This window comes from Cervus elaphus, chromosome 32, assembly GCF_910594005.1.
Source record: "Cervus elaphus chromosome 32, mCerEla1.1, whole genome shotgun sequence".
In the NCBI taxonomy this organism is placed as follows: domain Eukaryota; kingdom Metazoa; phylum Chordata; class Mammalia; order Artiodactyla; family Cervidae; genus Cervus; species Cervus elaphus.
In genome coordinates, this window is record NC_057846.1 from 48,602,994 (window position 1) to 48,626,824 (window position 23,831).

General features: G+C 47.6%; 1 protein-coding gene across 7 annotated transcripts in view; it reads left to right on the plus strand.

Moving 5' to 3' along the window:
• Positions 1-23,831, plus strand: part of THRB (thyroid hormone receptor beta) — a 415,968-nt gene that overhangs the window by 381,490 nt on the left and 10,647 nt on the right. For all 7 annotated transcript variants that reach the window (XM_043893781.1, XM_043893780.1, XM_043893784.1 and 4 more), the window contains exons 5-8: positions 1,925-2,025; positions 7,324-7,471; positions 10,457-10,662; positions 20,233-20,379. In XM_043893781.1, coding sequence (XP_043749716.1) covers positions 1,925-2,025; positions 7,324-7,471; positions 10,457-10,662; positions 20,233-20,379 — 602 coding nt within the window. The remainder of the gene's footprint in view (positions 1-1,924; positions 2,026-7,323; positions 7,472-10,456; positions 10,663-20,232; positions 20,380-23,831) is intronic.

A 23,831-nucleotide genomic window follows, 5' to 3' on the forward strand; every position in this document is an offset into this window, starting at 1 on the left:
GTCTCTGCAGTTAATTTCTGGTTTGAGCCTGAGGAAGGCCAGACTGATGAAGGCTGGTTCATTTCAAAATTATTTGCTCTCCCAGGGCCTTTCCAGCTATAAATTTTTCTGAATTTATTGCATGGTACCTAGATTGCAAAGGGATCAAGTCCCCTAAGCACAGGTTCAGAAATAAGTCTTTCAGAAGAGACTGAGATCTACAGCACCCCAGGTGTCTCACATCCCGGCCTCTCTGGATCCCTCCATATAAACCCAGCCCAGGGAGTCTCAATTCTAGATGTACGTTAGAATCACCCAGAGAATGTTTAGGTAATTCCATGCCTATGTTTCTATACCCTAAGACCACTGAAATAAGATTCTCAGGGGGCTGGTCTCAGATTCAGTATTTTTAAATGGTTGATTCCAAGATTCAATTTTCTTTTTTATTTTGACTGCACCACATGGTATGTGGGATCTTAGTTCCCTGACAAGGGATTGAACCTGGGCCCTCACCAGTGAAAGTGCAGGGTCCTAACCACTGGACTGCCATGGAATTTCCCGTAAGAGTCAATACTTTTAAGCAGGATGATTCTAAAGTCTAATCAGGGTGGAAAACCCATTGTTTACCCAAGGAACCTATTGTCTTACAGCATTAGAACGAGTAAAGAAATTGTTTCCCCAGCTCTGTAATCTAAATTGTGATTGGGGTGTGATCATGGGAACAAATCCTTTCAGGAGCAAAGAACAGGTAGCTCTAAAAAGACCTTATGATTTCTTTTTAATAATTATTCATAATGTTACATATAACAAAAATGATAAATTCATTTATAATAAGTATTTTAAAATAAAATCCCAGTCTCTCTGCTTCACCCATTGGCTCCAAGAGCCTCTGGACCCATTCCTGCCTGCATAGCGAGTGTGCACAGCTGTTTCCAAGGCATTCAGAAATCCTGGGCCTGATTATTAACTCTGTAAGTGTGTCCTAAGATCCTAGAGAGATATAAGATACCGAGGAAGTGTATTGTCAGGGAAAGACTTTTTAAAATTTATTTATAATTAATTATTGCTTTACAATATTGTATCGGTTTCTGCCATACATCAACATGAATCAGCCACAGGTATACATATGTATTGAGAGTCCCTTGGACTGCAAGGAGACCCAACCAGTCAATCCTAAAGGAAATTAGTCCTGAATATTCATTGGAAGGACTGATGCTGAATTTGAAACTCCAGTACTTTGGCCACCTGATGTGAAGAACTGACTCACTGGAAAAGACCCTGATGCTGGGAAAGACTGAAGGTGGGAGGAGAAGGGGACAACAGAGGATGAGATGGTAGGATGGCATCACTGACTCAACGGACATGAGTCTGAGTAAACTCCAGGAGTTGGTGATGGACAGGGAGGCCTGGCGTGCTGCAGTCCATGGGGTTGCAAAGAGTCAGACACGACTGAGCAACTGAACTGATTACATATGTCCCCTCCCTCTTGAGCTTCCCTCCCACCTCCCACCCCCCACCCCATCCCACCCCTCTAGGTTGTCCCAGAGCTGCGGTTTGAGTTCCCTGAGTCATAGAGCAAATTCCCACTGGCTCTCTGTTGACAGATGGTAGTCTATATGTTTCCTTGCTACTCTCTCCACTCATCCCACCCTCTCCTTCCCATAGACATGGAGAGCAGACTTACGGACCTGGAGGTGGGGTGGGGAGTGGTGGGAAAGACTTTTAAAATGTTCTCTTGTCCGGTGTTTTGTTTACTTTCTATATTTAAAGCTAAATGATCACAATGTGTAAACCATAAAGCAAAAACTGTGTTAAAACGCATAAAAACAATTCGGTCTTGCCCCTCATCCGCCCTCCTTTCGTCCTCCCCGGTGCTCCTCCTGGCTGTGGCGTCTTTGACTGGAACGTGATGTCCTTCTCACCTCCTCCTCTGTCCTCCCCACAGGCTACATCCCCAGTTACTTAGACAAGGACGAGCTGTGCGTCGTGTGCGGAGACAAAGCCACGGGCTACCACTACCGCTGCATCACGTGCGAAGGCTGCAAGGTAACGGCGGGCCGGCCCTCCGGGAGCCTCGGAGCGCGGCCGGAAGGCTCAGCTCGAGTTCGAACCAAACCCCGACATTCATGGGCTGTGACCATCCGGGTGTCTGGTGGCCCTCTTCATTTTGGGAGGTGGGGGGCACATATTCAAGACTGATTTTTTTTTTTTTTTTCCAAATCGAAAATAACCAGATGAAGTTTTGCGAGAGTGTGAGGGCTGGTGGTGGTGGTATTCAGTCACTCGGGGGGTCTGACCTTCCCCGACCCTGCGGACTGCGGCACGCACGCTGTCCGCTGTCTCTCCGGGTTTGCTCAGACTCACGTCCATTGAGTCCATGATGCCATCCAACAGGTAGAAAAATTGATTAAATGAGAAGAAATTGAGAAAGGCCTCCTTTTCAGTTTAAAAACGCATTGATATTTTATGACGTGTTACCATCCCAAGAAATGACCATTTCTCCTCCTGCTTTCTCTGGAGTGTTTCAGGGGACAGAGTTGGCCTCAACCCCAAGCTGTTTGCCAGTGTTTATGCTCACTTTTCAGGGTTCCGTTAGGGACTGTCTTTGAGGCTGCTACTACTGCTGCTGCTAAGTCACTTCAGTCGTGTCCGACTCTGTGCGACCCCATAGACGGCAGCCCACCAGGCTCCCCCGTCCCTGGGGTTCTCCAGGCAAGAGTACTGGAGTGGGTTGCCATTGCCTTCTCCAATCTTTGAGGCTACTTAGGTTCAATTATGTGCTGAAATTGTCCAAACTGGCTGTTGGCACAGGCTGCAGTCCATGGGTAAATTCTGGTTGTCCTTCAGTAATCACATCCTCTCCAGACTCACCTGCAGGAGACACTTGACAAGAATACAGGCAAACAACAGTTAGTGTACTCCAGGAAAGTGAACCTGAATTTGCAAACTTACATCTTCCTTATCAAAATGAAGTTGACTTTCTGGCAAACACGTTTTGGTCCAACAACCAGCCTAGAAGGTAAAGTTCACTGTAAAGGTAAACAGAACTTAACCCAGGGCATTCAGCTGATGTTTTTATAAAAGACGTAGTAAGTCAGAGAAAGACTTTTTTTTGTTGAATGTTTTATTTACCTTTTAAATGAAATGATCAAAAACTTTAGAGCAAAAAGCGTATTAAAATTTATAAGACAAACCAGTCTTCCCTCATTCATCACCTTCCTCACCCCCCCTCTCCTCTCCTTCCTCCAGCTACCCCCTTTTCTCCTAACCTTTGACCCTAGACCCCCAAATTCAACATGTTAGCTCGGTTTCATACTGATGGGGTCATTTCCCTAGTGGAAGATTTTCCATGCAAACTCCCTGCTTTCTGTGCACAAAATTAGGAAACATGTAGCCTGCTAAAGTGTTAAGATGATATATCCAGTGAAAAGAGGTCATTTTTAAGGTCTCAAGGCAGGACTCTTTTGGAATGTGATGTAATGTTGTTCTCATTCATCCAGACCCCTTTGATCTAGAATTTGTAACCTTTTAACAGAGATTGGGCTAAAGGTTGCTATTACATCTATGAAAATAATATCATAAGGAGTTTGATGACATTATTTACAAATAAGTTGTGGCTATTTATTAACTGGGAAACTTGCAGCCTGCCTCTTGAAAGGCCAATTCTATGGGCTTGGTTTGAAACTGATAAAACCATTTCTGTAGATGCTTTCCCTCATTCCAAAAGCTCAGCGATTCAAATGGGTCTTTTTTCTAAATTAGCCCCAATTAAGAAAGATTTTACCTACCTGATTATTCAGTGTTGAGATTCTCTCAAATCAGTTTTTAATGACAAATTTTGAATTCTAGGAGCGACTGTAATGAAAATTCCATTTATATTCAGTTCCCAAAGGGACTCTACAGACCAAACGTGCCTCACAGAGGACTTAAAGCTCACTGCTGCTGTTTGCGGTTTAGTCGCTCAGTTGTGTCCGACTCTTTGTGACCCCATGGACTGCAGCCCGTCGGGCTCCTCTATCCATGGAATTTTCCAGGCAAGAATTCTGGAGTGGATTGCCATGCCCTTCTCCAGGGGATCTTCCCAACCCAGGGTTCGAACCCTTGCCTCTTATGTCATCTGGGAAACCCAAGGGCAGTTACACAGATCATTTAATACAAGGACAGAGCATCTTGGGAAAAAAGCAAAAGAGATGTTCAAATGAAACAGGGCTTTTAAAAGTGACCAAAAATGAAAAAAGTTGCACTTTACATCTTGTTTATTCAAACCTATAATTCCGCAGTGTGTAGAGGGACTCTTTTCTGCCTGTTTTTGCCCTGAAGACAGTGGAAATCTTCCAGATCAGATGTTTCCTTTGTTAGGATAGGGCAGTTTTCATGCATCTTTTGTAGAAAGAAAGTTTATGTTCCCATAATAAATCACTTTAGCGCTGATTACGGCATCATTCTGGACCACTAAGAAATGGATTCAGTTCTTCTCAAAATGCAGAGAAACATGTCTAATGTCAATTTATAAAAGCAAAACCTCCGCTCACCAGTAACTCACCAGTGAGAGATATGTTCTTACTCTGTCTCTGAGACATCTCTTTTGTCTCAAAGAGATTTTTTTATAAGTAAATATTTTCTATCCAAGTTCACTCGCAAAAGTTGATGTTTCTCCCTTTTTAAAATTAAGGAACCTACCATCTTGGACATTTACTCAAATGAAGTGTTCCTTCATCATGTGTCAAAATTTGCTTCTATCATGCCTCAGGGGAAGCCTGAGCCTTAAAAAGGATCTGGTCCATGAAGTGCCCAAGAAGAGTCTTTGAGATGAACCACAGAAAAGATGGCACTAAGAATGGCACAGCCTGCTGCCTCAACTTTTTTTTTTCTTCAAAATAAACCAAGCATCAGTTATTTCATTCATTCCTTCTAAAGTTTCCCAGAGAAGCCTTTTTGGAAAAATGCTCATTACATCTGTTTCTGGTTCATCACCTCCTCCCCTCCCTGCTCTTGTCTGACTCCTCGGTGAGCTCCCCGCCCTGCCCCGGACATGAGCCAGTGTGAGCAGATGAGGCAGAAAAGGTCTCCTGACTTCAGGGGAACAGTCTCCCAACTTCAGAGCAGCGGTCAGCATGCTCCTGGAGGCCCCCGACTTCAGTGTTGCCACCTCTAGGGAGACCACAAGGAGGATGCCACCTGGTGGCCCTGATCCCTGCCTGTGACATCTGTCTTCTTGCTAGAATCTCTGAGTTTCTTCTACCTTTCAAGCAAGTGCAACCCTCGAAGGGTGGGGTGGAGGGAAGGGAACGGGGTGGAGGAGGCGGGCGTGGAAGCTTGTTTCCACTCTCTGCAGGCTCTGACGTCCAAGTCCGGCAGCACGGCCCACCTTGGACACCCAGGAAATACATCAGCCGCTGCCCCGCGTGTGCTTTAGGGAGTCTTGCGACAGTTCGTCGACATCATTCAAACTAATGGACTCAGTGTTTAAGGATGCAGAGCCAAATATAATATGACAGCTCTTCTGTTAGGACTTGAGTCGTAGAATTGACCAGGGATGAGCACACGTCCCCTGATACGGAGTGCCTGAGCCTCAGTCTGTCAGTCCTCTGTGTTATTCTGCTTTGCTCAGTGTGAGATCCTTCCTCAGACCCTTCCCTTGTAAAGAAGAGCTCCTGAGTCTGAGTGAGGAATATGCAAATGGCATATGTACATCATCAAAGCCAGGGCCGGTTACATGGGATAATTACAATTTGGGCTTAATCCTGGTGGCTCAGCTGGTAAAGAATCCGCCTGCAATGCGGGAGACCTGGGTTCGATCCCTGGGCTGGGAAGATCCCCTAGAGAAGGGAAAGGCTGCCCACTCCAGTATTCTGACCTGGAGAATTCCACGGACTGGATAGTCCGTGCAGTCACAAAGAGTCGGACATGACTGAGCAACTTTCAGTAGATCAGCTGGCATCTAAGTCCAATTTATGCAACCAAGTTGGAGTTCCTTTAAGCTTTAACAGGCAACTTCCTTTAAAACCTGTTGTGCCTTGCTAGTGTATTCTAAAACATAAAACGATGTGGTTTTTTGAGAATGGATGAGAAGGGACTGTTTATAATATGTTCATTTAAAACATTTAAATAATACAGTAAAACTGGACTAAGTTTATATCATATAAGCAGTTAAATAAGTAAGATTTGCAGTCCAATTCCCAGGTTCCAGTTCCAGCGTGTACGTGCCATGTGATTTGGGCCAAGTGATTTAACCTGTCTGAGGCTTAGTTTTTTAATCCCCGCTGTGGAGATATTAAGAGTACCAACCTCAGAAGGTTGTGGGAGAGACAGAGGTACTTGTCTGCAGCACTCTGCAATGCGCCACTCACAAGGAGCGCTTTCTGCCATTATGACTTGAGTACCATGTCCAGAAAGGTTTCTCATGCGACACCGCCTTGAGGGTGTTACATAAGTCACCTAGGCCTGGAACCTCATTCTATCCTCAGGTGGCCCTCTCCTGTGCCTTTAGAGAGGAAGAAGCATTGAACTTCAGGGCATGTGTCTACAGACTCTGGAGAAACAGGATGCTAGGAAAGGAAAACTCCAATGCCATGAGCTTTGGGGAAAATTTGGTAAAGAATTTGGAATTTTCTCCTCCCCAGTGACTGTTGTTTTAAGGGGTATCTGAGCTGGTCACAGCCATCTCAAGCGTCGAAAACCAGAATTAAACTAAATCTCTAAAGGCAGTTAATGCATGCATTTAAATACTAAATGATTACATTACTAATTAACAGAGCATCACAAGTATCTAGCTCTTTTATTCTCCAGTATAAAGAGCAAACCTCTTCAAAGCTTGGCTCAGACAGTAAAGAATCTGCCAGCAAGGTAGGAAACCCAAGTTCAGTCCCCGGGTTGGGAAGATTCCCTGCAGGAAGACATGGCAGCCCACTCCAGTATTCTTGCCTGGAGAATCCCCATGGACAGAGGAGCCTGGTGGGCTACAGCCCCTGTGGTGGCAAAGAAGACAGACATGCTTGAGAGACTTTCACACTGTGGCATTCTATGAAATGAAATCATATAATTTATTTATATGACTCACTGTTTGGAAAACATAAGCGTGAACACCAATTTGCCCGTTAGCTTTGAGTAAATGCCAAAAAGATGATGGCTCCACAGCTTCTGAACCTCTCCCCCTCCTCAGACTGAGAACTCCTTAGATTCACTGTGGCTCAGCTGCCCTGCACTGGAACAGGTAGAGCTACAGGCCAGTGCACAGGTGAGGTCCAAAACCAGCCACCGTGGTTAGGAAGATGCAAAATGCTGGAGGTCCTTTATTTCTAGACAATCTGAAACGGCTGTCTTGGGTCTTTCTTTTTCATGTAGGGTTTCTTTAGAAGAACCATTCAGAAAAATCTCCATCCATCCTATTCCTGTAAATATGAAGGAAAGTGTGTCATAGACAAAGTTACAAGAAATCAGTGCCAGGAATGTCGCTTTAAAAAATGCATCTACGTTGGCATGGCAACAGATTGTAAGTAACAATTTGCTTCCTTTGCTTCATATTCAGGGAGTGTTGACTGGGGAAAAGGGTGGCTCAAGGACAACAACCAGGCAGGAAAGAAAGCAGGAATGCTTGTGGACAGCGGGCAAGCACCCAGCCCTTTCAGGGACCCTCACTCCCATCCATGGCTGGTCAGTTTCCATCCTACCTTCCCCATCAGCTCCTGACTCCAGAGGCATCCAGATGATGGCTGAGGGACAGAGGTTAACCTGTCCCCGTCACGCGTGCAGGACAGGCAGCCACACTCCGTTTGCACAGAGGTTACAGACGAGGGGTCTTGTCCACCCACCTTGATGAGGTGTGATTTTCCACACAGCATTCATGTGGTCAGAACCGCATGGACTAATTCTCTCCTTTTTTTTCAAAAGCAGAGACAGGAATTTATTTTGTGGGCATTTTTGGAGTCGGGGCACTGGCAGAAAACATCGTGTTCAGAAATTTCTAAAGAATGTGAACTTGAGTCCTATTGCATGACTCATCCTGCAGTTGGTTTTTTTTTTGTTGTTGTTGTTATATTTTTAGCCCATAAAAACATTCCAAGCTGAAGTCATCCTCCCCAGTTTTCAAAGTGCCACAGCATATGGCGGTGAGATTAGCCGTCGGGGTCTCTTCCCCACACTGTGCAAGGGATTTACACCAGTCACTTTAATTAATCTAATCATGAAATAAGAATCGTGCCATTCAGAACGTGTGCCCTCCCTTTTGCTAGGTATCTGGGTTACTGATTTCTTCTGGCATAAATTTTTTGCACATCGGTGAAGGATTTCAACTTTTAGTTTAAAGAAAAGAGGAAAGAAAAAAGAATGCAGTGAGGACCTCATGAAGAGGAAATAGTCACAGCCACATTTATGTGATAAACAGAGTCCTCTAAGAACAACAACAAAAATCTCTGGAACGTCCTTGGTTTGCCCATTAAAGAAGACAGAAGGGGAATCTTTTATATAGAAAAAAAAGGAGGAGCGTTGTGTCAGGGCATGAGGCTGGAAACCATGGGTTAATCCCCACCTCTGGCTGAGTTCTTTGTCTCTGAAAGGCTTTTACCGGTTGCCAACAAAATGTCTGCTATGGTCCTGTGGAGAGAAGGGACCTGCTGAATGTCCATTGCAATGTTTTACTGAAAGTTAAAGATGTGAAAGTTGATGAGCTTTAAAAACTCAGTGTTAATCCACACTTGGTGGAAATTCATTTTGAGTGCAACTTGCTTGTGTGTGAGTCATTCATTATAAGAGCTCAGGTTTTATAATCAGAAAAACTGTTGGAGTCCCAGGTCTGCCACTTACTAACTGTGTGCCCACTGGACTTAATTTCAGGTTTCCCTTGTGTGAAATTATCACTGATCTTAGGATTCAATTAGAATAATGCACGTCCAATTTGCCACGATCCCTGACACCAGGGAAGCATTTGGGGAGTGGGGTTATGAGCACGGCCGTCTCCTTGCCTCCTTTTAATGGGTGAACCATGCTGACTTCACGGGGCTCACCCAGCCTGCCCACATTTCTCAGTGTCCCCCTCACTTTAAAGATCCAGCCACGTCTCCATGATCTGGGTCTCATTCTCTGTTTATGGATTCACCAGATACTTTTGGTTCTCTTCCTCTGCTATGCCTGCTTTTTTGTTTGTTTGTTTTAATTTTGCTTTTCCTAGCAGGACACACCTTCCTCAGGAAATGGCCCTAGGACAATGATGTTCTAGGACTGCAGTTGGGGGTCCTGGGTCTTACCGTGGTCCTGCCATGAACTTGTTGTGTGACTTTTGGGAAGTCATGATCGCCTTCTTCCTTCTCTGTGAAAGAGGGAGTGGACTAGATCAGAGCTGAGATTGAGCAGTAGTAAAACACTACGACCCTGTAGTATGAACCGAGTCTTTCTGTGCCACTGAGAGCTACTAACAGTCTGGTGAAATGGTTTCCTTTTGGAAATTAACCACAGAAGTATAGGTTGCTCTTACCTGCACTTCTGATTTCCCTTTTGCGTATCAGGGGTCCTCAACCTCTGGCCCTTGAGCCTGTCAGGTCAGCAGTGGCATTAGATTAGAAATGACATGCACAGTAAATGCAATGGGTGTGAATCATCCCCAAATCACTCCCAACCTGCAATCCATGGGAAAAAGACAGTGTCTACCACAAAATAAGTCCCTGGTGCCAGAAAGGTTGGAGACCACCAATAAATTATACAATTCACAGCTCTGTTTACTGAGCACGTGTCCTGCATCATCATACTGATAGCCTGTGAAGTAGGTCTTATTGATCCCATTTTATACTGGAAGAAACGAAAGCTCAGAGAGCCTCAGCAAGCTGCCAGAGGGCACACAGCTAGAATGTGGTAGTCTCAGGATTCAAGCCCCAGTCTTTCTAGATTCCAAAGCCTGGTTTCTTTAATCACTTTGAGGGTTGACCAGGTATAGAGCAATGCAAAGAAAGTATCTGTGAGGGCTGAGCTTGGCCTAGCCAAGCTCCTAGCCACTCCAATCAGCGTTGAGTAAACAAATGAAAAGCAAGACTTCTTTTCCCTCTGAGAAAGGGATACCAGCCTCTGTTTACTGCTCCAGATTTTTTTAAACCTGAAGCCCTTACTAAGAGCCGTTTGGGGAGGCTAGGGCTGAGGGGAGGAACAGACACCTTAAGAGTGAATTCAGATGACTGGCTAGACAGAGCCACTTATGACCCTCTAGGTGGGATGGGCTTTACCTGTCTCTGCTTCGTTCTTATTTAGGGTCACCCCTGTGGAGCTAAGATGCCCGGTGTCCAAGTGTGTCTCCCCCACCCCACTTTGTTTTGGAAAGCTGGCTAGGCTTTGGGAAATGGGTGCCGGGGCTTATGGTGGACAATGGCTAGCCGGTGGCAGTTTGCCGCCGAAGGAGAAAGGCCTCGAGGCGACCTCCTCTGAGCCGCCCGAGCCATTGCGGGTCTGCCAGCTGTCTGGAGAGTGTCTGCTCTGTGTCCCTCTCCCCCCGCAGTGGTCCTGGACGACAGCAAGCGTCTGGCCAAGAGGAAACTCATCGAAGAGAACCGGGAGAAGAGGCGGCGGGAGGAGCTGCAGAAATCCATGGGTCACAAGCCAGAGCCCACTGACCAGGAATGGGAGCTCATCAAGACCGTCACCGAGGCCCACGTGGCCACCAACGCCCAGGGCAGCCACTGGAAGCAGAAGCGGAAGTTCCTGGTAAGACCCCGCCCCTTCCACTTCCACTTCCGCTTCGCCTCTGAGTGCTGGGTGCGCAGAACCCAGGATGCTGGTGTCCTTCCGCCTGTTACTGCTGGGAGCGCAGAGCCAACGTGTGAGTTACTGAGTTCTAACGCAGTTAGCTCTTTGCCTCTACTGGGAGGTACGCCAGCCCTGGGTCAGCTGACTAGCAAAATTCTTTACCTGCCAGCTCTCCCTTTTTATACTCAGGTCTTCCCTCAGATGCCCATTTGTATGCATACTTCATCCCCTAAACTCACTCCAAAATCCCGTTTAGAATCACCCCTAGAAAGATGTGACCCATATATCAAATGTATTTTTACATCAATGGAAGTCAAAATGTTGAGTTTAAAATAAATGCAGTCAGGTCCAGGGGGACGATGGGAACATGGAGTAGGGATGGGGGAGGGGAGTGTAAAAAAAAACAGGCCTTGCCAGACCCTTGAAATATCCATGTTTGACATTTTTATAAAACTAGCCGTTTTATGGTGGTCCAGGGGTTAGGACTTGGGCTTTCAATGCAGGGGGTGCAGTTCAGTCCCTGGTCATGGAGCTGGGATCCCACATGCCTTGTGGCCAGAACATCGAAACATAAAATGGAAGGAAAATTGTAACAAATTCAATAAAGACTTTTAAAATGGTCTATGTCAAAAAACAAACGAACGAAAACTAGCCATTGTGAAAGTCCTTCCTATCCATTGCTTCCTTGGAGTTCACAACACTTTGGGTTAGGTAGGCTGGAATCACCATCCTCGTTTTACAGGTATGCAAACCAAGCCCCAGGCCTTTCCAGTGTCCCACCTAAGGATCACACTAGCATAAAGTGGCCAAACAGCCAACTTGGGTCTTTTGGCCCAAGTCTTCAGCCAAGATAGCATGATTTTTAGTTATTAAAACAGCCATGTCTGTACCTTTAACTCAAATCCTCCTAATGCTTCTCTTGATCATCTAGAGAAAGAACTGGGGAAGGCATTGCACAGAATGATCTGCCAGTAGTGTTTCTTCAGGGCTGTAAGGTTACCCAGGCACAAGGTTTTGTTCAGGAAGTTGATGTTTACAGAGCCACTGCTTTACCCACCTGTCTCCCCACCCGTCATGGAGCTGCCGTGAAATGTATATTTTTTAGATCCTTGATATTTCAAGGAACTGTCCCTGTTGGTCCAAAAGCAAAGAACTCTTTCTCCAGGATGTTTTATCCTAGAGGGATGCTGAGGAAGACAATGCCTCCGTCATCCCATCTGTCTCGACAGTGATCATTATTTCTGTCAGCCACTTCCCTTTTGTGCCCGGGCCGCCCCGGATCTCCTTGAGGGAAGGACAGAATTCCATTCAGCTTTGTCACCTTCACTGTCTGTCACGTGTGTGATTGAAGTTTATGGTAGCTTCTCTCTAAGGTGACTGTCAATCAGTTCTTTCCTCCCTTTCTTCACCATGGAGCGGTAGAATCTAGTCCTCTCTCCCCTTGAATCTGGGCTGGGCTGTGATTCCTTGAAGCGATGGATTTGGGCAGAATGACTCTTAAGGCTGGGTCGTAAGAAGGCTTGCAGTTTCCAGTTGGTTATTTTGGAGAGGATTGCCACGTGGTCTCTCTGAGGGAAGCCAACTGCCGTAACAAACTAAAAGAGTAAGAGTCCCGCTACCTTGAGACCGCCATGCTGGGAGGAAGCCCCAGGCAGCCATGTGGAGAGACTGCCAACCTGGCCAGGCACCAGCGGTGTGACTGGAGTCACCTGCAGATGACACCAGTCTCTGCTGCTATTTCATGAGGGACCCCTGGAGAACCACCCAGAACTCTGAAAGACAGTGAAAATGTATTGTTTTAAATGAGAAAGTGTTGTTTCAAGTTTGGGGAGAGTCTGTTATGCAGCAGTAGATAACCAGAACCGAGCCCAATAAATATCTGTGAAATGCACCATCGAGTTCCATGGATCCACCCTCAGAAACAGCACAGCTAGGCCTGGTGTCTCAGCCTCTGGACACATTTACACATGCTCCCTGCAGCTGGGTGGTTGTGACTGAGTATTTATGCTCAGGATTAAAAGTGACTCTTGGCGGTCGTGAATTATTCCTGCAAAGTCATTAAAAATCTTTCATTAAAGACAGCTTTGCTTCATAAGAATCCATGTACAGAACTGGCTTCTATATGTGAGCACTTGCATCTCCTGTGTGGGCAATACCACTTTTTTTTGCTTACAACACCACTACTTATATTATTTCATTTATTTTTATGTGATGATGGCCCATCTTGTCTGGAAAAATATTTGAGGAGGCCTATTATTGTTAATAATAGTGGAGCAATGTCATAAGGGATTATAAATTATATGTTGTCATGAAAGCTAGAAGTATCCATTTATCGGGAATGGGTAAGTAACTTACTCTCCGAAAGGAGTTTCTTCATCATTTTTTAACCTTAAGACCAGGACTCAAGTCATAAACAGAGATTGGTGGTTTGACCTGGGGTTCAAATCAGCGTGTCTGTGTCTTTGGCAAGTAAAGGAACTTTTGCAAAAGCCTTGCAGATTTTCAGTGATTTTAAAACCACTCTTTACAACTATTTCCAAAAGCATTTAAGTCATACTCCAATCCCCTCAAATCTCTGGAGGTACAGAAGCACCAGTCCCTGTGTGATGACAGTGACGATGACAAGTAGATGTGGACTGAGACACGGACAAGAAGCTTGTGCCAGACAGGGGGAAGCAAGGTTTCCACCAAGGCACTCACAGCTGCACCTGCCCAGCATGGGAGACATTGGTTCAAAGTACACCCCTGCCAGGAACAGTACTGTCTGCCGAACACTGTGTTACTTTTACCAGGGTTTCTGGTCTTCCTCAATCAATAGAAATTGATCAGGGGCCAGACAAGCAATTCGGGCGAGGCTTTATCTGGGTTCCTGCAGCTGCAGCGGGACGGTTTCTCCTGCTTGCTCACTACCCGAGGGGAGTGGGGCAAACTGGTTTCTTATACGGGGTGAGAGGAGGGGTGAGTCCAGCAGCAGACTGCAGGGTGTCTTAGGTGGTCTGCCCGCCCCTCTGGCGGTGGTGAGCGCAGGGGCCATGCGTAGTATCCTGCATTTGCTCCTGGCTCTTCAGAAGTGGTTTTTTGGTCTTTGTGTATCTTGTTGTCCAGAATTTGCCCCAACTATGCATGCACACAGTTAGTTTTAGTCCCTGATGGTTTCTTTTTTATTTTGTTGCTGGAGAAAAGGTGTATCCAGGTGCAACCACGGCAGCCAAGCATCCCAGGCCCCAGCCTCTCTCATTGTTTCTCTGCTCCCTTAGTTCACGTGCGAAGGTATGGCTTTGGGTGGATTTTCCACCCGGTATAAAATGTGACCATCAGAACCAGGGCAGGCCTGCCCTGCTTTTCCCCTGGCAGAGCTACTGTCTTACATCTCATTCTCGATGGGAATCGTCTCAGAAAGGATGAGGCAGGATGGGTGGTTTGGCCATGTGTGGTCTGAGTAGACAGGTCACAAGACAAATGCAGCAAGCCGGGAAGGCTGCTGTCACTCAAAATGATTATAATTACATCAGAAGAAGGCAGTGTCGCCTAGTGCTTATGTGTGTAGAGACTGGAACCAGGCAGCCTGAGTTTACTGCTTGCTCTGTTGCTCTTTAATTGTGTGACTTGGGGTAAGTTACTTCCTGTCTAAGGCTCGGCTCTTTGGTGCTGTTACCAGTGATATAAAAGTAACCGTCATGAGATCTTGGCGTGTCATTAACACCCCCTGCGGGTTACCCAGCGCATCATCCACGCACCCCCACTCTCCCCGTCCTGTCCCCCGCTCATCCCAGGAGAAGGGAGCCGTTGGGTAGTAATGTCCCAAGGCCCAGAGACCTTCAATCGCCATTTGTCCCCTTCCCCCCACTACAAAAGACCCTGATGCTGGGAAAGATTGAAGGCAAAAGGAGAAGGGGGCAGCAGAGGATGAGAAGGCTGGATGGCATCACAGACTCAATGGACATGAGTTTGAGCAAGCTCCGGGAGTTGGTGATGGACAGGGAGGCCTGGCGTGCTGCAGTCCATGGGGTCGCAAAGGACACGAGTGAGCAACTGAACAACAACAACCCCACCACAAAGGTGAGGGGAGACACCCTGTGATCACTCAGAGGGATAGAAGGGTCCCGTCTGCCCATCCCCTCTGCTTGTGCCACAGACCCAAGCCAAGAAGTCCTCAGCTTCAAGACAGCCACTTGCAAAGAGGTCAGCTGGAGTATTTCCTACTCCCTTGCACGATTCCAATGCCAAAGCAGAAAACCTCGGTCCGTCTCAGTTTGTGTCATACCAGCCTCCTCTAGTGCTGAACTGGGGTCAAAGCCCACATCTGCACACACCCCTGAATTTCTCCTCTATGCACCCCCCCCACCCCACCCCCACTGCCCAGAGGAGAGCTGCTGGGCTCCTCATCGGCCTTCACCTCCTCCAGTCCCTCAGCAGCCCCTGCCCTTGGCTCCCTAGAGAGGCCTCCATCTCTGCCCTTTCTCCATCTCCGCTGCCACCCCTGTGGTCCAGCCCACTTCCCCTCTTGCCCAAACCACCGCTGGGGTTTTCCCATCTCTTCCTTTGGCTCCTGCATCCCTTCTCTGTGTAGTAACCGTAAATCCCGTCCTGGCTGCTTTCCTGTTTAAATCTTTTCAGTGGTGCTCCATTTCGTTTAAAGTTCACCCATCTCCTCTCCATGGCCCCTGAGGGCCTGCTTCCCCTCCTGTATCACATGCCATGTCTGGGCCTACTGAAGGGGCCTCCTCTCTGACCTTGGGGCTGTGCAGTGGGTTTGCCCTCTGCCTTCAGTGTCCTCTGTGTCTGTGGAAGCCTGCCTTCTTGCCGTTCTTCAAGATAAAGCTCACACATGACATCTCAAAGGGGCCTGGCTGGTCACCCGACCTCCCAAGCCGCGGTCACCTCCAGTCTTATCACAAATCAGCATTCTTTCTTGAGAGCATTCATTTCACTTATTGTCCGTCTCCCATCACCATATGCACGTTCTTTGAGGACATACTGTTTCTGTAGCCTCAGTGTGGAACAAAGCCTGAGCCCATAGTAGCCGCACAATAAATAGTGGCTGAGGACATGTGTGAACACCATGGATGATGCACTCCCTCCGCCAGTCCTCACCGCTTGGCCCAGTGCCTTCTACACAGGAGACGAAGATCCTCAAGGCACATTCCCCGTCTTGAGAAGTTCTTATCTTAGATGTATACCTGTGAAACTACAGTTCCCTGGAGAAGGGAATGGCAACTCACTCCAGTACTCTTGCCTGGAATTCCGTGGACTGAGGAGCCTGACGGGCTACAGTCCATGGGGCTGCAGAGTCAGACACGACTGAGAGACTAACGCTTCCACTTTTCATAACTACAATAAAAGTAACAATGCCTCGATGCCTGATGAGTGGTTACCTGGGCCACCTTGTGTATTCAAATGAAGTGGACACCATCTCCCACTGAGGCCATCTGGGAAGGCTTCAGAGAGAAGTTCGAGTTGGACTTGGCAGAGGTGAGACTGAAGTGAAGACTTTAAAGAAAAAGCAAAAGTCTCGGGGAGGTGAGGAGGCAGCCCCAGAAGGAAAAGCAAAATAAAGTGAAAGTCGCTCAGTCGTGTCCAACTCTTTGCGACCCCATGCACTATCCAGTCCATGGAATTCTCCAGGCCAGAATACTGGAGTGGGTTGCCTGTCCCTTCTCCAGGGGATCTTCCCAACCCAGGGATCAAACCCAGGTCTCCCACATTGCAGGCAGATTCTTTACTGTCAGCCACCAGGGAAGCCCAAGAATACTGGAGTGGAAGAGCACAAGGCAAATTGGGGAGGAATTGGGAAGAGGTGGACGGGGCTGGCTCCAGGGGTCCATTAGGGCCCCTTGCCCACCCCCGTGAAACAGCTCCGGCACTTTGATCCACAGATGCAAAAGGCCCGCTCACCGAGTCTCCACTGCTGAGTCTGCCTGCCGGGGACCTATCTCAGTCTCTGAGTTTGATCTCATGTGAAAAAGCACACACGTGTATATGAGCAAATGTGTTCAGTGAGTGGACTACAGGCTACTTGCTGGAAGAAGATACCCAGTAGATTCAAGTGTGCCAGCTATTTGTATTCTATTTTTAACATCTTCCAAATATTTTAGCAAATAATATGTTGTCCTTATGGGTAAAAAATCTTCAGGGAAGTCACAAACAAGGTTGCATTGTCAACTTTAATTTCTTAACATGTGATGCTTTAACTCAGGTCAATTCATATATTCTTTTTTCTAGTATCCAAGATCTATTTTGGATATAAAGTTTAATGATATAATAGAAGGCTTTTACTTTGTATATGGTTTTACTTCTAGCAATTGTATTTTCCATTAAATATCCAAAAGCTTAAATATAAAATTTTTTTCTACTCTGCTATTTGTCAACAGAAAAGCTCATGAGGTTGTTATACTTAGGCATTTAATTTTAGTTAAAATTATCATATTTCCTTATACAATTTCCCTCCTATTTTTCAAACCTCTAGAGGTATCACAGATGGTAGTTCAAATACCCCATAGATTCACAGATTAAATGGAAATTATTAACATTAGTGTTTAGCCACTGATATTTCAAAAGACACTGAAGACAATTCAATACAATTAAATTAGATCTATCAATGTTCAGTGAGAAGATGTTTGGAGTCAACCAGGCCAAAACTATGTTATTAAAATAATACTTGTATTTTTATTTCTTAAAAAGATCACCGTGTGTGTGTGTGTGTATACAACTCTCTACCTTTTTACTGTGTGACCATGTTCCTTTTATTAGTTGATCTTCGTGAGAGAGTTATAAAGTAGACACGCAGGTGAGCTGGGCCACATTTTGGAGTGGCAGGGATTAGAGAGACCAGCAAGGAGATTTGAAGGATGCCAGACTGCCTTGTGCTTCAGAAGAATTACCCCCAGACTTTCTGATGTACCTTTTCCCTTGTTGTTCAGTCACTCAGTCATGTCCGACTCTTTGCAACCCCATGGACTGCAGCATGCCAGTCTTCCCTGTCCTTCACTCTCTCCCAGAGTTTACTCAAACTCATGTCCATTGAGTCGGTGATGCCATCCAGCCATCTCATCCTCTGTCATCCCCTTCTCCTCCTGCCTTCAATCTTTCCCAGCATCAGGGTCTTTTCCAGTGAGTCAGCTCTTCGCATCAGGAGGCCAAAGTATTGGAGTTTCAGCTTCAGCATCAGTCCTTCCAATGAGTATTCAGGGCTGATTTCCTTTAGGATGGACTGGTTTGAGCTCCTTGCCATCCAGGGGACTCTGAAGAGCCTACTCTAGCACCACAATTCAAAAACATCAATTCTAAAGCACTCAACCTTCTTTATGGTACAACTTTCACATCCATACATGACTACTAGAAACACCACAGCTTTGACCATATGGACCTTTGTCAGCAAAGTGATGTCTCTGATTTTTAATACACAATCTAGGTTTGTCGTAGCTTTTCTTTCAAGGAGCAAGCATCTTTTAATTTCATGGCTGCAGTCACCATCCACAGTGATTTTGGAGCCCAAGAAAATAAAGTCTGTAACTCTTGCCATTTTTTCCCCATCTCTTTGCCATAAAGTGATGGGACCAGATGCCATGATCCTCGTCTTCTGAATGTTGAGTTTTAAGCCAGCTTTTTCACTCTCCTTTTTCACCCTCATCAAAAGACTCTTTAGTCCCTCTTCACTTTCTGCCATTAGGGAAGTCCTTTTCCCTTAACTCAGTCTATGAGAGAGACAGAGACGGGGGAGAGAGAGAAGCCTTAACTGTGATTAGCCCATCAATTCTGTCTGCATCCGGAGAGCCAGCAGCTTCCATGGGCTTGCTATGCCGACAGTTGCCCCAAAACATAGTCACTGATATGAAACAAGAGAGAAACCAGCTTTCTTTCCCATCTACTTGCTGTCCCCAAAACAAACAACAAAAAGGAGAATAAACAGAAGAACCTCCGGGAGAATCCAAACAAGGTCAATGTTGTCATGGTTTGCTATGAAGTAGATTTAAAAATCCCCCTCCCTCGACCCCAGTCTGTACATCTCCAGTCACACCTTTGGAGGCCTGGGCCACCCCTCCGAGCTGGTGCCCTGGCAGTAGCGTGAAAGAACCATCCTTGCTTGTCTTTGTGCTAAAAAGGAGGCGTGAGCAGTAACGGGCGGTGGGGGAAGCCAAGCAGGAAGTGGGTCCCTCCGGGCTGGGCGTGGTCACTGCTCGCGGAGTGCTGCTCAGCGTGCGCGCTGCGGCCAGCGGCATCGGTGCCCAGGGGAGCTGGTAGAAATGCAGATACTCTAACAGGGACCTACTGAGTCGGCAATTCTGGGAGTCACTCAGAGGCACAGTCAAGCCTGGGGCCTGCGAAGGCAGGCGCAGCCCGTCCCCAGCGGTGCCCTCAGCAGCCGCTCTGCCGTGAGCGGTCCGACTTGCAGGACCAGCTCCTGGCCCGTACCGCCTGGCCTGTCTGCCCTCTTCCCGCCTCCCAGCCAGGCCGCCTCGTCCCTGCAAGTCCACTGTGACTCTGGGCTAAGGGCGCCGCCGTCAGGCAGTGTCGGCCCCTCTGACCCCAGGCACAGCCTCCTGGAAGAGCAGGGACCAGTCCTGGCCTCGGGACCATCCTTAACCTCCCTGGGCACTCCTTCGCTCGCCTGTCCATCAGGGATTGGGGGAGGACCACCCGAGGCGGTCATTACCATCGCAAGGACCAGAAAGGGCAGTGGGGAGGACTGTTGCTGACAGGGAGCACCGGTGACCACAGGAGATACATGGAGAGCCTGTCGCGGTCCAGGCTGAGGAGCTAGAGAGCCCAGGGCACGCAGGGCCTGGCGTTGGCACCGGGCCTGGGGTTGGCACCGCTCACCCGTTGCTTCTGCAGCAGTAGGTGGGGGGAGGGCCGGGGAGTCTGCGTTTCCAGCAGGTCCCAGGTGACGGCCTCGCTGCTGACTACCCCCTCCCCTTTGAGCAGCAAGGCAATGGGTGGTTGCGAACGAGCGCAGAGAAGACTGCTAGTGGATTCTGCACTCTGCCCTCGAGCCTGCCCTGTGCCCAGGCCCAGGCCCTGGAAGTGACCCCCGACAGACAGCTTCCCCGCCCGCCAAGGCCCCTCCAGCTGGCCTCTGGAGGGCAGACTGGGACCCGAGCGAGTCCCCGGGTCCTGTGTGCGGGGCTCCCCCTCCCTGCCCAGGCCGTGCCCACCGCCCACAGGAGGACTCCCACAGGGTGTGCCCTGCTCGGAAAACGGCGCCCAAGCCCCGGACGTAGGTCCCCTTCGCGCACTCAGAAACAGAGCCAGATTCTTGTTTCTCCTCCCTCTCTCTTTCTCTCACTGCATCTTTCCACAGCAACCACCCTGTGACCGTGATGACTGGGGGCCTTTGAAAGCGATAGCCAGGAACATATATCTTTGCTCAGAGAATTCAAGGTTTTGGAAACTGTACGGTCTCTCACTGAACGACGTGGAAACCGTACAGTATATGTCAGTTCAGGAGCGATTTCCTGCCACTCGAGAACCGTGATCAGTGACCCGTTCGATGTCTTCACTTAAATCCTCCTTGTCTCTCCTCCTCAGCCCGAAGACATTGGACAGGCGCCGATAGTAAACGCCCCCGAAGGTGGAAAGGTCGACTTGGAAGCCTTCAGCCATTTTACAAAAATCATCACACCAGCAATTACCAGAGTGGTGGATTTTGCCAAAAAGTTGCCTATGTTTTGTGAGGTGAGGAGATTGCTTTTCCTTCTTTGTTCGTATTCATGATTAGTTCCATTGAGTTCCTGAGTATTACGTGTAATTTAATACTAATTGGTTGGGACTTAAGAAAAGTCACATGAAAGCCACGGCCGCACGAAATGACAAGGCGCTGTCCCGCATGTTTCCCTGCCTCCTCTGTCAGTCATCATCCGTCAGCTTATCCAGGTGAGGCTGACGAGGGGCCTCTCCACTGCCCGCCTCCAGGCCCAGGAGACACGACAGTCTCACCTCCTCTCGGTCGGCATTGTGATATCCTGGTCGCCATGCTGAAGTCTGCCTCATGAAATCCAGTCCCTCCAACAGATTGGCAGCATAGCTTTTGTTAAGCCCACTTTACAGATGGGGAAAATTAAGATCAAAGAGATGAAGTCTCCCCATTTGGCATGGGGCCACCGTTCCCCGAGTCTCTGTCTCTATTATTTCCACTTTGTATCCCAGCAGCTCGGCTTCGTGCTGGTTTCTTCATCTCAAGAATAAGTGAGATGGGGTGGGGGACGTCCCTGGCAGTCCAGTGGTGAGACTCGGCACGTCCCCTGCAGGGGGCATAGGTTTGGGCCCTGGGCAGGGACTAAGATCCCGCCTGGGATTCTCCAAGCAAGAACACTGCAGTGGGTTGCCATTTCCTCCTCCAGGGGATCTTCCCGACCCAGGGATTAAACCCACGTGTCTTGCGTCTCCTACATTGGCGGGTGGGTTCTTTACCACTGAGCCACCTGGGAAGGCCCACTCTAAAGAACAGATCTCCCATGATTTAGGTTATCTGCTTTTACAGGATCTTTAGTGCATATCCGATTTTTCAATAATATAAATATTCTGCAATGAGCATTCTGGTACCTATGCCCTGTTCACAAAACCGCCTGTTTCCTAGGGCAAATCCCAGAAGTGGAATTTAAGGACCTAGGCTGCTCCTTTGAGGATTTTCTTTGCGTTGCCTAATTGCCCTCTAGAAAGTGTGTCTCCAGTCCCCTCTGTGCCAAGGACGCATTTCCTCTCCCTCCAGGTGTCGGCTCTTGTTTTGGGCACTGGGTTGAATCTGTTTTCCCGAACCTCTCTTAGTGCTCTGTTTCTGGGCTGTGTCCTCTTTTCTCTGTCCTTGGTGTCTGAGGAAAAACTGGAGTTGGCTACTCCTATGAGGTGAGCTAGCCTATCAGTCCTATGTTCCCCTTGGAATACCCACCAAAAAAGTTTTCTAGAAAATGTAAAGCTTAAGGCCACCAGCCACTGAGCGCTGTGTAGTGAAAGAAAGAAAAGAAGCCATTGCCACCACCAGCAACAAAGACACGGTGCGCTGTGTCCTTGGCAAGGGTGAGAGCCAGCCCGGCCCTCCCAGGCCGAGTGTGGCAAGCTTCTCCCTTCAGGCTTCCCTCGGGAGTTTAAGCCTGCTTCAAAGTCGTGATTCCATCTCTCTTTCAACCTTGCTATTTTGTAGTCTCCAAATTGAAAATAAGTGGGCGGAGGCTATTTTGACAGCAGCGATGCATGTTTCTGGTGCTTGTGGCCTCCTGGGGACCTTTACCCTTTGACACTGTCTTTTTTAAAAAATCTTTTGGTGGCGCCGCGTGGCATGTGGGATCTTAGTTTCCCACCAGGGATCAAACCCACGCCCTCTGTATTGGAAGTGCAGAGTCTTAACCACTGAGCCACCGGCAAAGTCCCTTTTGACACTCTTTGGAACCCCAAAGAGGGCAGTGAACGGCACAGGCCATGAGCTACCTGTGGAGTGGGCTCCAGATCCCAGGTGGTCTCCAGAACCAGAAGTTTCTGCCAGCGGCAGTTTGATCCACCTGCTGTTCAAATCGCACTCAGGGTAACTTTCTGCTGAGACCCGTGCCAGCCCATCAACCAAGGGCTTCGAAAGCTCTTAAGTGGCCACAAGAGCACGCATCAGAACCGTTTCTTGAGCGCAGGGCCCGGGCACTTCTGCCAGCCGATGGAGCGCCGTGCCCCCGGGGGGCAGGCAGGTCTGTGGGTGCTCCCCACGAGGCCTCCCCACAGTGGAGGGCTCTTAGGTGACTTGGAGACTGTCTGCCCACATGGGAAACAAACCTCACCCTAAACCCCTCTTTAAAGAACAGCCATCTGGCCTAGCTTTTAAACCGCTGGAGATCCCTGACAAATCTTGACTCTGCTTTTATTTACATGTGAACTCACCAATAGGAAGTTTTCAAAAGAAAACTTCTACTTCCTCTATCATCAGACTTGGCTATAAAGATGGGGCCTGCCCAAGTCTATGTACTCTGTGACAGCTAAAACCAACTAAAATCAATGGTTTTATCAGACTAGTCATTTCTCTTTGCTACTCTGTGTCCGCGGTTCTCAAGGAGGTCCCTGAACCAGGTGAGTGGGCATCACCTGGGAACCTGGGCGCATGCAGACCCTCAGAGGCGGGGCCAGCAATGCGTGTTTATCAAGCCCTCGGTGTCGGTGATGGGGCTGCAGACAGGACCTCTGCCCTCGGCAGTGAAGCCAGTGTTCGCCCACTCCAGCCAGCTGTCCGCTTGCCTGTGGAGGAGCTAGCCAAGTTCCCGTCTCCTGTTCCCTACCAGGCCCTGAGGCCAGGAATCCAAGATGTAATTGAGGAGTATTAATCAGAAACTAAATAAAAGCAAATCACAGTCATTTTTGCTTAATGAGTAGAGGGGAGAATTCCCATGAATGGATTCCAGAACCAAACACAAAGTGCCTTTTACTCGAGAAAAAGCAGAGCAATTTGAAATTAAACAGTAAGGCAGGTAGGCTGAGTTAGTAAAAAACAAATTATATATATATATATATATATATATATATATATGAAATACTCTGTATTTTAAAGGTAATTCCACAGTACTGCTTTGTCATATATAGTCACCTGAAGTAGTTGTGTTGCCAAGATCATTTCTCAAAAAAGAATCAGAACCTGCTTTAATGAAAAGATAGAAATTATGTATCATTTCATATTCACTGTTTACAGAAACTTACACCCAAATCCCTTCAGAGAGTGAGCTCTCCTTTTCCCTTGACCTTGGATTCTGACAGAGCTGGCTTCCAACTCTCTCCTCACCCACACTCAGGGACCCCCTAGCATGTCTCTCAATCTCTGAGTCATGATTTCCACACCTGTCAATAAAATTGGAATTAGAATATTTACCTCACTGCATTGTTGCAAATGTTAAACAAAGCGATGCATGTCAATCTTAGCCCAATTCATCAAAAACACCCATTGACTAATAGTGTTTTGAAACTTTGATAATGGCATTTAATTAAACATTCTGCCCCTCCAGAAAATCAAACTCTAATTTTTTTTAAGTTTATTATTAATGTTATCAGTTCAGTTCAGTTGCTCAGTCGTGTCCAACTATTTGTGACCCCATGGACTGCAATACACCAGGCTTCCCTGTCCATCATCAACTGCCGGAGCTTGCTAAAACTCATGTCCATCA